The sequence below is a fragment of the Cetorhinus maximus genome, chromosome 3 (genome assembly GCF_964194155.1).
Source record: "Cetorhinus maximus chromosome 3, sCetMax3.hap1.1, whole genome shotgun sequence".
NCBI lineage: Eukaryota > Metazoa > Chordata > Chondrichthyes > Lamniformes > Cetorhinidae > Cetorhinus > Cetorhinus maximus.
In genome coordinates this window covers 16,395,836-16,411,896 of record NC_135881.1, presented here as the reverse complement: position 1 = coordinate 16,411,896, position 16,061 = coordinate 16,395,836, and the positions used below count along the sequence as shown (strand labels likewise).

The following is a 16,061-nucleotide window of genomic DNA, read 5'->3' as shown; positions in this document are numbered from 1 at the left end:
CCTCGTGAATGAATAAAAGAAACCTACCCGTCCTGCACTCCATCCATTTTGCAGGCTCTTCAGCTGTGCCCTGGTGAGGCTCTCAAACCCTTCCTCTTAAGCTACTCCGTATTTGCTTCACCGAATTCTCAGTCACCTCACAACGCTCTCAAACGGCTCGGCGTCAATCCCACCCCTTTCTCAGCCAAGTGCCTTGAATGTAAGAAAGACATAACCTGAGTGCAATGGCCAAGCTGTTGCCCATTATTGCTCCTGAGTCTGGCCGTCAGGTCATCCAATGTTGGAGTGTTAACGTGTGGGATAATGTCCCGTCTACACCGACAACCAGCCACCCACTGCCGCCCGACTGAATTTAATGCGATGAAAATCAGATCGTTTCTAAAAAATGGACACGAAATAAGCAGCACCCCACATCAGCCACCTCGGCGGTGAGGACGACAATTTAACTGAGAGGGCAGGACCATCGGGGCCCCGCTGACGTCAGGATGGGAGGCGGATGGAGCCTGAAAACACAGGCCCGGTTGCCGTGCCGTTTTTCCCAGCACCGCTCCTGGCACCAGCCATTTCGGAGGAGCCAGGTCTGTACCCGGCAAGGCTGTGCCCATCCCCACAAGGCAGGCAGTCCAGTAAGCTCGCTAAGAGACTGGTTCAAGGTCAACAATGGAGGTCAACTGGGATTCTCCAGTCTTCCCAGAGGGTAATTTAACTGCACGGAGGCAGGCACCCAGCAACAGGCCGGGGTACCCGTGCTACGGACAGGCCTGTAGGCCTTCCCTGCCTGCCTGGGTGCAGAGGCAACAAAGGTTGGCCTGAAGTGGGATCCCCCACCCCCCCACCAGCTCCTTACCCCCACAGTGCTCACCCGACTGCCTTTTCTCTATTCTAAATCATTTTTTGAAAAAGCTGGTGAGAGGGCACCTTCATGCTGAAGCAACCTCTCCGCCATTCACCCTGTACTGGAGTCTCCCAGCTTTGAGAGCCCATCTGCCTGGAAAGCTGCCTCCAATGCCGATGAAGGGGGACCCCCGCCCCGGGCAAAATCTCAGGTCGGTGACCGTTTCTCCCCGGGATTGGGTTCGGGAACTCGGGAACAGTTCTGACTCCCGTTTCCTGCCTCCCAAGCAAAGGTTCAGCCCTGAGTGTGCATTCCTAGCCATGCAGGTCCTCAGTAATCCATGTCTTTTCGGGTCAAGTTTTCAATCAGGAATCTGGATGGGGTAAGCAAAGAAAAATGGAATGTGCTGACAGATAAACCCCAGAAAATAGGTCAATAATGCTGAAAGTCAACTGACATATGTTCAAAGGATCAAAATAGACTCATTTTAAATTCTACATTGAATTCCAATATAATGTCCAGGAGTTATAGCTCACTAATGCTTGTCGCACGTAGCTAACAACCTACATTGAAGAGATTGGTAATCATGTAAATGTTTTTATTCTTTCATGTGATTTGGGCATCACTGCCTAGGCTAACATATATTGCCCATCCCGGACTGCCCTTGTCAAGGTGGTGGTGAGCTGCCTTCTTTGACTGCTGCAGTCCATGTGGTGTAGGTACACCCACAGTGCTGTTAGGGAGGCAGTCCAAGGATTTTGACCCAGCAACAGTGAAGGATCAGCGATATATTTCCAAATCAGGGTGGTGTATGGCTTGGAGGGAAACTTCCAGGTGGTGGTGTTCCCATGTATCTGCTGCCCCTGTCCTTCTAGATGGTAGAGGTCATAGATTTGGAAGGTGCTGTCGAAGGAGCCTTGGTGAGTTGCAGCAGTGCATCTTGTAGGTGGTACACACTGCCAATATGCATCGATAGTGGAGGGAGTGAGCGTTTAAGGTGGTGGATGTGACACCGATCAAGCGGATTGCCTTGTACTGGATGGTGTTGAGCTTCCTGAGCATTGTTGGAGCTGCACTCATCCAGGCAAGTGGAGGGTATTCCATCACACTCCTGACTTGTGCCTTGTAGGTGGTGGACAGGCTTTGGAGAGTCAGGAGATGAGTACTCCTCACAGGATTCCTAGCCTCTGACCTGCTCTTGTAGCCACAGCATTTATATGGCTGGTCCAGTTCAGTTTCTGGTCAATGGTAACCCTCAATATGTTGACAGTGGGGGAGTCAGTGATGGTAATACCATTGACCATCAAGGGATGATGGTTGGATTCTATCTTGCTGGAGGTGGTCATTGCCTGACACTTGTGTGGCACGAATGTTACTTGCCACTTGTCAGCCCAAGTCTGGATATTGTCCAGGTCTTGCTGCATTTGGACATGGACTGCTTCAGTATCTGAGGAGTCGCGAATGGTGCTGAACATTGTGCAATCATCAGCGAACATCCCCACTTCTGACCTTATGATGAAAGGAAGGTCATTGATGAAGCAGCTGAAGATGGTTGGGCCTTAACTCTTCCCTCTTCTCTTTAGATCCATCCTGTCCTGAATTCGCTGATCTCGATGTCTCCAATTCTTGTCATGCCCCAGCTCTATTTCTAGTGGTCCTAGCAAGGCGCTTTAAGCGTTGCATTGTGCAATTGTAAACTCTTTCTTTCCAAATGGGGTTACGTTTTGATACACTTGGCACACGAAACGAATCTTCCCTCTTTTCCTTCTTTTGAAAGAAAAGATTCTTAGAGAGAGAATCTATAAGAAGTCAGCATTTCCTACTTCAATTTGCTCTTTTTTTTGGTCAGTCTCTCCTCCCAGCATTAGCCAGGGAAAGGTGAGAATGTGGAACTCACTACCACATGAAGTGGATGAGGCGACTGGCATTGATACATTTCAGGGGAATCTATGTAAACGTATGAGGGAGAAAGGAATGGAAAGGGATGTTGATCGGGTTAGATGAAGTAGGGTGGGAGGGGGGGTGTTGAACACGGACCACTTGGGCTGAATGGCCTGTATCTGTACTCTAAATTCTATGTAAGTAAAACGAGAGTTGTTCAGTCTTATCCTTCTCAAAGTCTAAACTCTGGATGATCAAACAGTAGAAAAAAGAAACACTACAATCAGTCACCTTTAGCTGATGCCCTGATACCATGGCACTGACTGCATTCTATCTCTACCAAGCTAATCCTTTTACTATTCACTTGCAGGCCTGAAAACCATTGTGGGTGCACTGATACAGTCCGTGAAGAAGCTAGCAGACGTCATGATCCTGACTGTGTTCTGCTTAAGTGTCTTTGCACTCATTGGGCTTCAGCTCTTCATGGGGAACTTGCGTCAGAAATGTGTGCGGGATTGGCGTGTCGTTGGCGATGTCATGCTGAACGATACACAGAATTATACCTGGCCTTGGAACGTTACATTTGAAGAATTCATTAATGATAAAGGTAAGCCTCAGATCACCTAACTGATTAATGTGTACTCAAAATCCTCTGACATCTCCAGGGATATTAGAAACAGGAGGAAGTTCCACCCCCGAGATAGTTCCACCATACAATTATATCATGGTTGATGTGTACCTTGACTCCTCTTATCCGCTTTATATCCATATCCCCTGATACCCCTATCTAGTGAAAACCTATCTCACAATCCCAAGCAGGGTGCAGATCTGATGGGTAATCACTCTTGTCTCTCTGTCTCTCTCTCTCTCTCTCTGTTACAGCCATTTTTTTGATTGTCTCTATTAATCAATACTATTATGGCCCTTCCTCCCTTGTAGCTCCTATGTTGCAGACACAGTTCCTCCTTTTCTCTTCATCACACAGTGTTCTATTCTTCATTTCTTCTTCCTCAAGGCTTTGAAATGGCAGGGTACCTCAGTCTTCCCTGTCTACCACAATCCACAGGTGTTTAAAATAGTGTCACCTAATCACTAGGTCCTTATTCACTTCGGCTTTGCTTGTTCACCCAGAGAGCGGTCACCATCTGGAATGTTCTATTTGAACAGGCAGCGGAAGCTGACTTCATCAATAATTTTAAAAGAGAGCTGGATGAAAACTCGCGCGGGAGGAACTGACAGCCAAAATGTTGCTGTTGGGGTTTCAATTCTGTTCCACTCTTTGCAGCCCCGGTGATGTCTTGCACTTGGCATGACCTTAGCTGTTCAGCCAAACTCTTCAAGGAGAGGCCACGAAAAGAACAAGAATTTTTTTTTTAATTCCCCTCTCGTTCTCTCACATCCTGGAAATAAAGGTCCAACCCTCATGAACTTGCTCCTCAATTCCCAAGTTCCTCTCCGGCAGCCCATGTCAATCTGCTGCACAATGCCTTGACCAAGATGGGCCTACCAGACCTCACCCTCTGCCATTCCCCACTATCCTCCCATGTGCAGACTCGTCTCTGAGGATTCAAACCAGTGGGCTGCAGACTATCCTTGGTCACCGCCTGGGCTTATAATTTATTGTCCAGCATGACCAGCTCCAGCAATAATATTATTCCTTCTACACTGCCACGTTCTCCTATATTGTAAGGGCAACCTGGAAGGTAAGAATGATCTCAGGCACCTTTTTCCCTGAATCCCCAGGCTCCATTCCCCTGCAACCTGCAGTTTTAACTTTGATAACTAGTGCTCGAAAGTCTAATCCTTCGCTTAGCTCCTGTTGACTCAGCAAAGTTCAGTTTGTCACTCGTCTTTCCTTTTGACCTAACCTGCCTGTTGTCCTTTTTTAATGGATGATACTGTGAACTCGAAGTGATTTGTGTTGCTTGCATGGAGGAAATAATGTAAGATCCTGCACTGTTGGTGGAGTCTCACACAAAGCAGATGGGGACTTAAAACTCTCATCCTTGTTTTCTAACCCCTCCCTGGCCTTGTCCCTCTCTGTCTCTGTAACCTCCTCCAGCTCAACAGCCCCTCCGAGATCTCTGCACTCCTCCAATTCCGGCCCCTTGATTTCCCTCACTCTGCCATTCATAGCCGTACCTTCAACTACCTAGAACCTAAGCTCCACAATTCATACCCTACCACCTCCTCCTCTCTCCCTCTCCCTCCTCCTTCGAGACACTCCTTACAAACCTAACTCTAACCCAACTTTTGGTCACCCATCCTGAGATTCCCTTATGTGGCTCAGTGTCAGGTTACACTTAATAACGCTCTGGGAGATTTTACTATGTTAAAGGTGTTAAAATGTCGTATTGCAAAATCCTAAGTATCATCCCTGTGACCTTCCATCACATACGCCCAGAATACCACAGACATCAGAACCATGACCCTCACTGGCTGCATTGGTGGTGAGAGGGTTTTACAAAATTTCCCTCCAGTTGTTGAAAAAAAATTGCCACTGTTGACTCTGGAATCCCCAATTGTGTGGAGCTCCAAATCCACCCTATCCCCCACCCCAACCCCCCAACACAAATAAAACCATAGATACAGGGAGGCGTCACAAGTGCCCAATCTTACAAACAGGTGAGGCCAAATTTGGAGGCCCTGAGAATTCTCCCCAATCAATTCTTGCCTCAAATGCACAAAGGATAATTTGCCACATCCTGATTACCCTTCCCACCCCAACCCCCACCCCCAACCTGTTCCTAATGGATGCACAGCATATGGGTTAGACGCTTACTTCATCCAAATGTTGATATTACCAAAACAAACAGGATGCTTGACTGAAATTAAATTTCATATTTACAGAGGATTTGCTTGCAGCAATCACAGGGTAACTAAGCAACAATAAATGACATTTCTGCTCTGTGCTCGGCTTGCCCTCTGTACCCTTCCCCCGTTATCTTTCAAGTGCGTATGCTCGTTCCTAGCACAAGAGTCCAAGAGATCATAGTGCAAGCAAAGGCAGTTTGTCCACTGGACTGGCCTTTCCAATGGACTATCTATCGATTCCTTCACTTGCCTTCGATGTTTTCCGATTATTTAACGTTGGGTCACATATGTTCAGAAGGCCATTGATTCCGGGGGTAGTTCAGTGGAGGGTGACAAGAATGCTGTTAGGATCAGATCTCCGAACCTGAAAGGCTCACTTAAGTGAGCAATGGAGAATAGATTTCAGAGGGAAGATGTCTACGGGGTTGCCAACTATGGCTGGAGGTATTCCTGGAGACTCATGGCCTCCCACCTCCTCGCACCCTGCCCAGAAAAAAATAGGCATTCCCCACCCACCCACCCACCCTCCACATCTTCAAGGCCTGTATAAATAAGTAATAAAACTGCTCAAAGAATATGAAGATGATGCACAATCGCTCTCGTGTCTCAATGAGCTGCTCGCAGCAGCGACCTGGGGGTTAGTCCTTCATCCCTGGCCACTCCAGGAGGGTTGGCCACCCTGATGGGCCTCCTATGACAAGTGGCATCAATAGCGCAACTGCAGATATGGCACGTCTAGACGCGTGGAAAGATAAAGAGCACTGAGTGTTCAAGGGGCCGCTCAGCTCTCCCCTCAACCTGCCCCGCCCCACTGTCGAACAATCGTGGCAATGCTCGGATGCGAGGGGTAGGAGCCTTCACCCGCTACGCAAGGCTTGGCCATCTAACCGCATTACCAGCGCCTATAGAACCCGATAAAGAGTCAACTCTCGTTGGAGTGGGTCGGCGAGTGAGGGGCGGGACGAGAGAAAGCGATCGGGGGTTTAAAAAAAAGGGTGAACCAAAATTTGAAAAAGAAGCCTTGTTTACAGAAGCATTTAGCTTGTTTCTGTCTCCGCTGGAAGTTCCTTCCCATTGCCTGGGCTATTTCTGGTCACCCTCTCAACACAATAGGATCTTTGGCATCCTGTATTGACATTTCAAACGCTGTGAGAGCAAAGCATTTGCATTCCTTGCAAAGATCGGAGGACAATGCCTGCAAGTTGCCGAGGATAGGATTTTCCAACTGTAAGCAAAGGGGACATTTCATAAGCACTCACCCAGGGATTGGCTTTGACTGCTGGTGGGTGTTAAGATGTCTCCCCATGTGGATAGCCCAACCCTCCTAACCTCCCCCACCACCACGCCCAGCACCCCCAGTAAAATCAACATAGGAAGAATCATTTTCCACACCCTGCATACCCAGAAGAAGGAAATAAAAACAGGGAAACTTGAGAAATGATTGGTATTGGTCTGAACTGGTCTTGTATACCCCCAAAAATGGAACTCCAGTTCAGAGCAGTAGCGGCCATTTCCCAAGTTTTCCTGGTTCTTCCTTTCTGGCTTAGAGCTGCCTGTAACGTGCCTGAGGGGCTGAGTGGCCTACGCAGAAGGAAAAACACAGGAAAATGTGGGATGGAATAGTACCTGTAAAACTTGTCTGAACTGGTCTTGTATACTGTAAAATGGAACTCCTGTATTACTGGTGCCAGTATTACTGATTGTTACTAGCATTTGAACATGTTGAACTGTTTTTTCTTCTGGGATATCCTGTTCCTATCTTCCTATGTAAGGGGAGTAAATGCTTTTGGAAGTTGCAACTGTTTTTAAATGTCTGTCCACTCTGTCTACCTGTCTGTTATCACTGTTGAAAACAGAGTTCACAGCAATGTGTGCTCAAATTGTATGTGTGTGTGTGTGTATGTGTATGTCTGTGTGTGTGTCTGCGTCTGTGTGTGTGGGCGTGTTTGTGTGTCTGTCTGTGTGTGTGTCTGCATCTGTGTGTGTGTTTGTGTGTGTGTCTGTCTGTGTCTGTGTGTGTGTCTGCATGTCTGTGTGTGTGTCTGTGTGTCTGCGTCTGTGTGTGTGTGTTTGTGTGTGTGTCTGTGTCTGTGTGTGTGTCTGTGTGTATGTCTGCATCTGTGTGTTTGTGTGTGTGACTGTGTCTGTGTGTGTGTGTCTGTGTGTGTGTCTGCGTGTCTGTGTGTGTGTGTCTGTCTGCATACGTGTATGGGTGTGTGTCTGTGTGTGTGTGTCTGTGTGTGTGTGTGTGTCTGCGTGTCTGTGTGTGTGTGTCTGTCTGCATACGTGTATGGGTGTGTGTCTGTGTGTGTGTGTCTGTGTGTGTGTGTCAGTGTGTGTACGCGTGTATGCGTGTGTGTGTCATCTGTGTGTGTGCACACGCGTGTGTGTCTGTGTGTGTGTGTATGTGTACGTGTTTGTGTGTGTGTGAAGAAAGAAAACAAATAATTGATTTGGATCCAGTGCAATACTGTGATTAACAGCCCAACACGTAACAACAGCAAAAATGGAAATTCTAACAAGCCAACATTTGCTTCAACAAACTTCCCCGGTACAGATCGTTAAAAGGCAAATCCAATCACATCTTTTTTTTCATTTTGTAAAGAGCAGTCCATCTTGCCAAACACCATTGATTTCAGCTGAATACTTGCAGAAGAATGCAACTTTAATCAGAGTATAAAAATAAATGGACTGATCCACATGGACTGGCATCAGATGATGCCTACTCATCCATCAGTAAAACTGTATGATAAATCAAACGGATTACCGCTTGAACTTGAGCTTTATCAAAATGCTCCTAATCTGTTTCCAAAGCTGATTGTGTCTTACATGCTCCCTGTGGAAAGATATCACAATATTGTGATTATCCCAATATTGTCAAATGCTGTCAATCCCATCAGGATTTTCCTTAATAAAAGTCTTTGTGTTCAAGGGCAAAATGCTTATGGCCTTCTTAATCGGCCTCTCTTTATTGAAATGGTGGACGGAAGAATACAGGTGGCTTCTTATCAGTTCAACACACACTGAAGCCATCAAGAGTTTTTTCTTCACACACACACACTCACACACACAGACACACACAGACATACTCACGCACACACAGACACACACACTCACACATTCACACACACCCTCACATACACACACACTCACACACACACACAGAGACACACTCACAGACACACACACACACAGTCACACACAAACACCCACACACTCACACGCAGACACACACACACACAGACACACTCACAAACATACACACAGACACACACACAGACACATACACACACACACACACTCACACTCACACACACAATGACACACACTCACATGCAGACACACACACACACACAGACACACACACAGATACACAGACACACTCACACACACACAGACACACTCACTCACACACACACACTCACGCCCACACACAAACTCACACACACACTCACACACACACACACTCACATACACACACACACACATACACAAATACACACACACTTACACACACACAAACACACATGCACACTCACACACACACTCACACACACTCACATACACTCACACACACACACTCAGACACACACACACAAATACACAGACACACACTTACACATGCACAAACACATGCACACACACACACACTCACATATACTCAAACACACACACTCAGACACACATACACACACACACACACACACAATTACACACACACACAAACACACACTCGCACATTCACACACACACACAGACACACTCACACATAGACAGACACACACACACCCTCACACTCACACACCCACACACTCACACACACACTCTCAAACACACACAGTCACACACACACACACACACACAAACACACACGCACTCACACACACACAGACACACTCTCACACACACACACACTCTCGCACCCACACACAAACACAAACACACACTCACACATACACACACACAGACACACAAACACACACACAAAATCACACACAGACACTCACAAACACGCATGCTCACACACAGACAGACACATACATGCACACACTCGCACCCACACACAAACACACACACACACTCACATACATACACACACTCACACACACACTCGCATACATTCACACATGCTCACACTCAGGCACACACATAGACTCATACAGACACACACACACTCATACACAGATACACACACACACACTTACACACACAAACACACACATGCACACTCACTCACACACACACTCACATGCAGACACACTCGCACACACACACACTCACACACACACACACACACAGGCACACTCACGCAGAGACAGACACACACACACACTCAAACACACACAAACACACACACACCCTCACACTCACACACACACACGCACTTACACACAGACACACTCACACACACACATACACGCAAACTCACAAACAGACAGACAGACACACACTCTTTCACACATATGCACACATAGATACACACACACACACACATAAACATACACACACACAGACATACACAAATACACACACAGACACACATTCGCACACACACGCAAACACACACACTCACACAACCACAAACACACAGACAAACACACACACAGACACCCACACCCACACAACCTTTGTCTTAAAAGCAAAATACTGCAGATGCTGGAAATCTGAAACAAAAACAGAAAATGCTGGAAAAACTCAGCAGGTCTGACAGCATCTGTGGTGAGAGAGAGAGAGTCAGTGTTTCAGAGCTCTGAATGAAGAGTTATACGGACTCGAAACGTTAACTCTGTTTCTCTCTCCACAGATGCTGTCAGACCTGCTGAGTTTTTCCAGCATTTTCCGTTTTTGTTTGAACCTTTTTCTTACCCCAGTCTCTTTCTCTTGTTCCACCGCCCCCTGTCCCCACCTCGCCCCACCCCCCAACACTCACTGACCCACAGTTGACTCTTTATCGGGTTCTATAGGCGCTGGTAATGTGGTTAAATGGCCAAGCCTTGCGTAGCGGGTGAAGACTCCCACCCCTCGCATCCGAGCATTGCCACGATTGTTCGACAGTGTGGGAGCAGGTTGAGGGGAGAGCTGGGCGGCCCCTTGAACACTCGGCACTCTTTATCTTACCACGCGTCTAGACGTGCCACATCTGCAGTTGCGCTATTGATGCCACTCGTCATAGGAGGCCCATCAGGGTGGCCAACCCTCCTGGAGTGGCCAGGGATGAAGGACTAACCCCCAGGTCGCTGCTGCGAGCAGCTCATTGAGACACGAGAGCGATTGTGCATCATCTTCATGTTTGTTTGAACAGTTTTGTTTCCTATTATATGAAGCCACCAGGAGTATAGTTCCGGTTGACAGACAGATGAAAATTACAGGCTGGATTGTGGTCGGACAGCTCACTCCAGACCCTCTTGTAGTAACGAAGCAAGTTAGTGAAGTACCTCGAATACCTCAGGAAGCCATTGTAGTAAAGAGTGAAGTTTGCTATCATTGAATCTCTACTAGGTCAATAATGTAACCTTATGACCCCACGACCCTCCTCGCCCACAGTTTTCTCCTGTTTTTTGTAACATTGAGGGGGTTTAGATCTTCAGGCGCTTTCCAATGGAGCTCGAGACGTCGGCTGTGTTCTCACAGTTTGATCTTTGGCTGTGGGAAAACAATAGCAGGGCAGGGTCTACCGCCTATCCCTGTGGACATTTCGAGTTAACTACATGGTGTGGGTCTGGAGTCACATGCAGGCAGAGTATGGCAGGCTGCCACTCACAAAGGGCACTAGTGAACCGGTGGATTTTTTACAATGACCAGCCTGGGAACATTAGTGTTCATTTTCTAGCGCTAGCTTATCATTTCCCAGTTCACACTTGCTTCAGTGGGGTAATGAACCAGGGGCGAGCAGTCCACTACTTTCAACACTAAAGTTCTGTCTTTAACCGTAGCCAGTGAGGCTCCACAGGCAACTTTTACCTGGGGTGAGGAGGTGAGTCATTGGATTTTTTTGTCTAATGGAGCTGAATAAGAGATGGAGATTGATTACCTTTAGCGATCAGGGAGTACTCAGACAGAACTTGCCCACAGGACCGTAAATAGATGGGGCAGAGACCATGATAGGGTAGATTGTGCAAGGCCTGTGGAGGAAGCTTGATCAGGTCAATGGCCTTTTGGCATCATTGAATGGCTACAACATAGAAGGAGACCATTTGGCTCTCTGTGTTGACATTGGCTCACTGCGAGAGCAACTCAGCTAGTCCCACTCATTCCGTTATGGTTGGTGCTGGGATTTGGTATTCCAAAACGCATCATCCGGCTATAAACTCCGAGGCAATCAAGTCTGTTTCAAATCAAAGTTAATGCTGCTCAGGGAGACCCACTGTCTTGTCTATAATGAAAACTCCGCACCAATCCCATCGCTCGTGCTGATCTCATTTCGGGATGCAGTAGAATTTAAAAACAATAGGATACTAATGGGGAATGGACTATATACCAGTGGGACCGTATACGACATTCTGTCCACCATATTAGTGTTAGAGCCTCTCTTAAACCAGCAATGGGAAAGAATCATATCTGAACTCATTAAGCAACCTTGCTTTCATGTTGAAAACAGCCACTGCTGTCTCAATCTTTGTAACCTCCTCCAGCCCTACAACCCTCCCTATCTCTGTAACCTCCTCCAGCCCTACAACCCTCCCTTTCTCTGTAACCTCCTCCAGCCCTACAACCCTCCCTATCCCTGTAACCTCCTCCAGCCCTATGACCCTCCCTATCCCTGTAACCTCCTCCAGCCCTACGACCCTCCCTATCTCTGTAACCTCCTCCAGCTCCTACAACCCTCCCTGTCTCTGTAACCTCCTCCAGCACTACAACCCTCCCTATCTCTGTAACCTCCTCCAGCACTACAATCCTCCCTATCTCTGTAACCTCCTCCAGCCCTACAACCCTCCCTATCTCTGTAACCTCCTCCAGCTCCTACAACCCTCCCTATCTCTGTAACCTCGTCCAACACTACAATCCTCCCTATCCCTGTAACCTCCTCCAGCCCCTACAACCCTCCCTATCCCTGTAACCTCCTCCAGCCCTACAACCCTCCCTATCTCTGTAACCTCCTCCAGACCCTACAACCCTCCCTATCCCTGTAACCTCCTCCAGCCCTACAAACCTCCCTGTCTTTGTAACCTACTCCAGCCCTACAACCCTCCCTATCCCTGTAACCTCCTCCAGTACTACAACCCTCCCTGTCTTTGTAACCTCCTCCAGCCCTACAACCTTCCCTGTCTTTGTAACCTCCTCCAGCCCTACAACCCTCCCTATCTCTGTAACCTCCTCCAGCCCCTACAACCCTCCCTGTCTTTGTAACCATTCTTTGCAATCCCCCCACCCCGGGTTAAAATCCTACCATGGCTGATGGTGAAATTTGAATTCAATAAAAATCTGGGATTAAAAGTCTGATGATGACCACGAAACTGTTGTCGATTGTTGTAAAAACCCATCTGGTTCATTAATGTCCTTTAGGGAAGGAAATCTACCGTCCTTACCTGGTCTGGCCTACATGTGACTCCAGACCCACAACAATGTGGTTGACTCTTAAAAATGCCCTCTGAACAAGGGTAACTAGGGATTGGCAATAAATGCTGGCCTAGCCAGCGACGCCCACATCCCATGAACAAATGAGCAAAAAGTCCTACAACCTTCCATATCTTTGTAATCTCCTCAGTGCTGCAACCAAAAGTTTAAACCAAACCAAAGGTTTATTTGACATTTTTTGCTCACTAGCTAACAAGTACTATTGTAGACTAATGCTATTTTTAATTTTGTTACCATTTAGATAACTACTATTATATTGAGGGAAAAAAGGACGCCTTACTCTGTGGAAACAACACAGATGCTGGGTAAGTAGAACAATCATCTGTTTATGGACTAGATGATAAGCAAGACCATCACTGGTCCCAGTGTTCCCTTTAACATTCGATTATTGTTTCCTTTAAGAGCACAGTCCCTTTAAGTTATTTTGCGTGGCTGCAGGCCGATATCATTTACCACAGAGCGAGCACCTAGCAGGTGACTACACCACTGCTCATCCTAGTAGGAACTTTGCCCCAAAGTACACTTTTCAAAGGATACCTCTTCGGGGTTGGGGGGGGCGGGGAGAATGGAAGGGAAGGTGAGTGACAAGGTGGAAGGCCGGAGGGATGAAATGGCGAGAAAGGGGTAATGGTGCAAATTTAATTTAGACACTGAGCATAAGACGTGAAGACAGAGGTGCAAAATTCACTTTGTTCAGAATTCCAACTGAGGCCTAGTTTGTGGCTGCAGCCCTCTCACCATTTGTTATGTGTTTCTCCAGATCTCTCTCACTCACTCTCTCTCTCTCCCTCTCTCGGTAGCGCTTTTTCCTCATGAATGTGGCCTGTTTATCTGACCAGAAAAGGGCTGAGCAGGCCTCACGTGAAATAATTTTCACCAGCAGCAACCGCCTTAGCTCATGTTGCTATGGTGATGGCAGCTACCTTCATCCCTGTGACGATTATGGGCTACTTAAGCTGTCTGCAGCAAAGAAGCAAAAATAGACAAGACTCTTAGCATGGCCACCTCAGTTTGCCTTTTTGTGTTGAAAAGGACTTTCGGTTACTGGAGTTTTGATTTGTGCATTGGGGCTTTAAGGAGTCGAGATAGATAACATCTTTTCAATACCGGCTGCCCCAAATAGTTGACTCCTGCTCCGCCATTCAGTTAGAGCATAGCTGATTTGAACCTTAACCCCATGAGAAAACCTCTCAAATTGCAACAATTTCCCTTTAAAGGAAAAAGAAATTATATAGCTCCATTCACAACCACAATCCCAAAGCCCTGTCGAGCCATAAGTTACTTTTGGAGGGTCTAATACAGGCAGGAATTATACAATAAATGGCAGAACACTTAAGTGCATCAACGGCAGAGGGATCTGGGTGTACAGTCCACAGGTGGATAAGGTAGTCAGGAAGGCATATGGCATGCTTGCCTTCATCTGCAGGGGTATTGAGTATAAAAGCTGGGAAGTCATGCTGCAGCTGTATAGAACCTTGGTTAGGCCACACTTGGAATATTGCGTGCAATTCTGGTCGCCACATTACCAGAAGGATATGGAGGTGTTGGAGAGGGTGCAGAGGAGGTTTACCAGGATGCTGCCTGGTCTGGAGGTTATTAGCTATGAGGAGAGGTTGGAGAAACTCGGATTGTTCTCTCTAGAGCGACGGAGATTGAGGGGTGACTTGATAGAAGTTTACAAAATTACGAGTGGCATGGACAGAGTAGATAGTCAGAAGCTTTTTCCCAGGGTGGAAGAGTCAATTACTAGGGGACATTGATTTAAGGTGAGAGGAGAAAACTTTAGAGGAGATGTGTGGGGCAAGTTTTTTACGCAGAGGGTAGTGAGTGTCTGGAATTCGCTGCCAGAGGAGGTGGTGGAAGCAGGTACGATAGTGGTGTTTAAGGGGCAGCTTGACAAATACATGAATAGGATGGGAATAGAGGGATACGGACCCCGCAAAATGTTTTAGTTTGACGGGCAATATGATCGGCGCAGGCTTGGAGGGCCGAAGGGCCTGTTCCTGTGCTGTACTTTTCTTTGTTCTTTGTTCTTTTGAAGTGTAGTTACTGTTGTCATTCAGGAAATGTAGCAGCCAATTTTCACACAGCAAACTCACAGCAGGCTCTAACGGCACTGCGGGTGTACCAACACCACATGGACTGCAGCGGTTCAAGAAGGCAGCTCACCATCACCTTCTCAAGGGTAACTAGGGATGGGCAATAAATGCTGGCCCAGCCAGCGACGCCCACATCCCATGAACAGATAAAGATAATATTTCAACAGTTCTGATGAAAGGTGACCAATTTGAAACATTAACTCTACTTCTTTATCTGCAGATGTTGCCAGACCTACTGAGTATTTCCAGCATTCTCTGTTTTGACATCCGGAAAATTTCCTGCTCTTTTTCAAATGTGCCATGGCATGAGTTAGTATTCCCTGCACAGCAGGCAGGTCATCCGAAAGATTGAGATTCAAACCCTTTCTGCCTTAGAGGCAAGAACACTACCACCAAATTCACACTCTACATCCCTTCCTGCATCCTTTAGTCCTCTAGTTCTGATCCATTGAGCAATGGCTACAGGAGAGGGTCAGGCTGGGAATTCTTCAGCCAGTAACTCATCTCCTCACTCCCCAAAGCCTGTCCGTCATCTACAAGGCACAGGTCAGGAATGTGATGAAATACTCTCCAGTTGCCTGGATGAGTGCAGCTCCAACAACACTCAGGAAGGTTGGCACCATCCAGGACAAAGCAGCCCGCTTGATCGGCACCACATTCACAAACATTCACTCCCTCCACCATTCTCGCACAGTAGCAGCATCTACAAGATGCACCGCAGCAACTCCTCAAGGCTCCTTCAACAGCACCTTCCAAACCCATGACCACTACCATCTAGAAGGACAAGGGGCAGCAGATAGATGGGAACACCACCACCTGGAAGTTCCCCTCCAAGACACCCACCATCCTGACTTGGA

At 47.3% G+C, this 16,061-nt stretch overlaps 1 protein-coding gene across 1 annotated transcript in view; it reads left to right on the top strand.

The window, feature by feature from the left end:
- The first annotated feature begins 496 nt into the window (after positions 1 to 496).
- The window catches only part of scn5lab (sodium channel, voltage gated, type V-like, alpha b), a 175,442-nt gene continuing 159,877 nt past the window's right edge, over positions 497 to 16,061 (top strand). The window contains exons 1-3 of the mRNA XM_078534703.1: positions 497 to 578; positions 3,087 to 3,323; positions 13,347 to 13,410. Coding sequence (XP_078390829.1) covers positions 497 to 578; positions 3,087 to 3,323; positions 13,347 to 13,410 — 383 coding nt within the window. The remainder of the gene's footprint in view (positions 579 to 3,086; positions 3,324 to 13,346; positions 13,411 to 16,061) is intronic.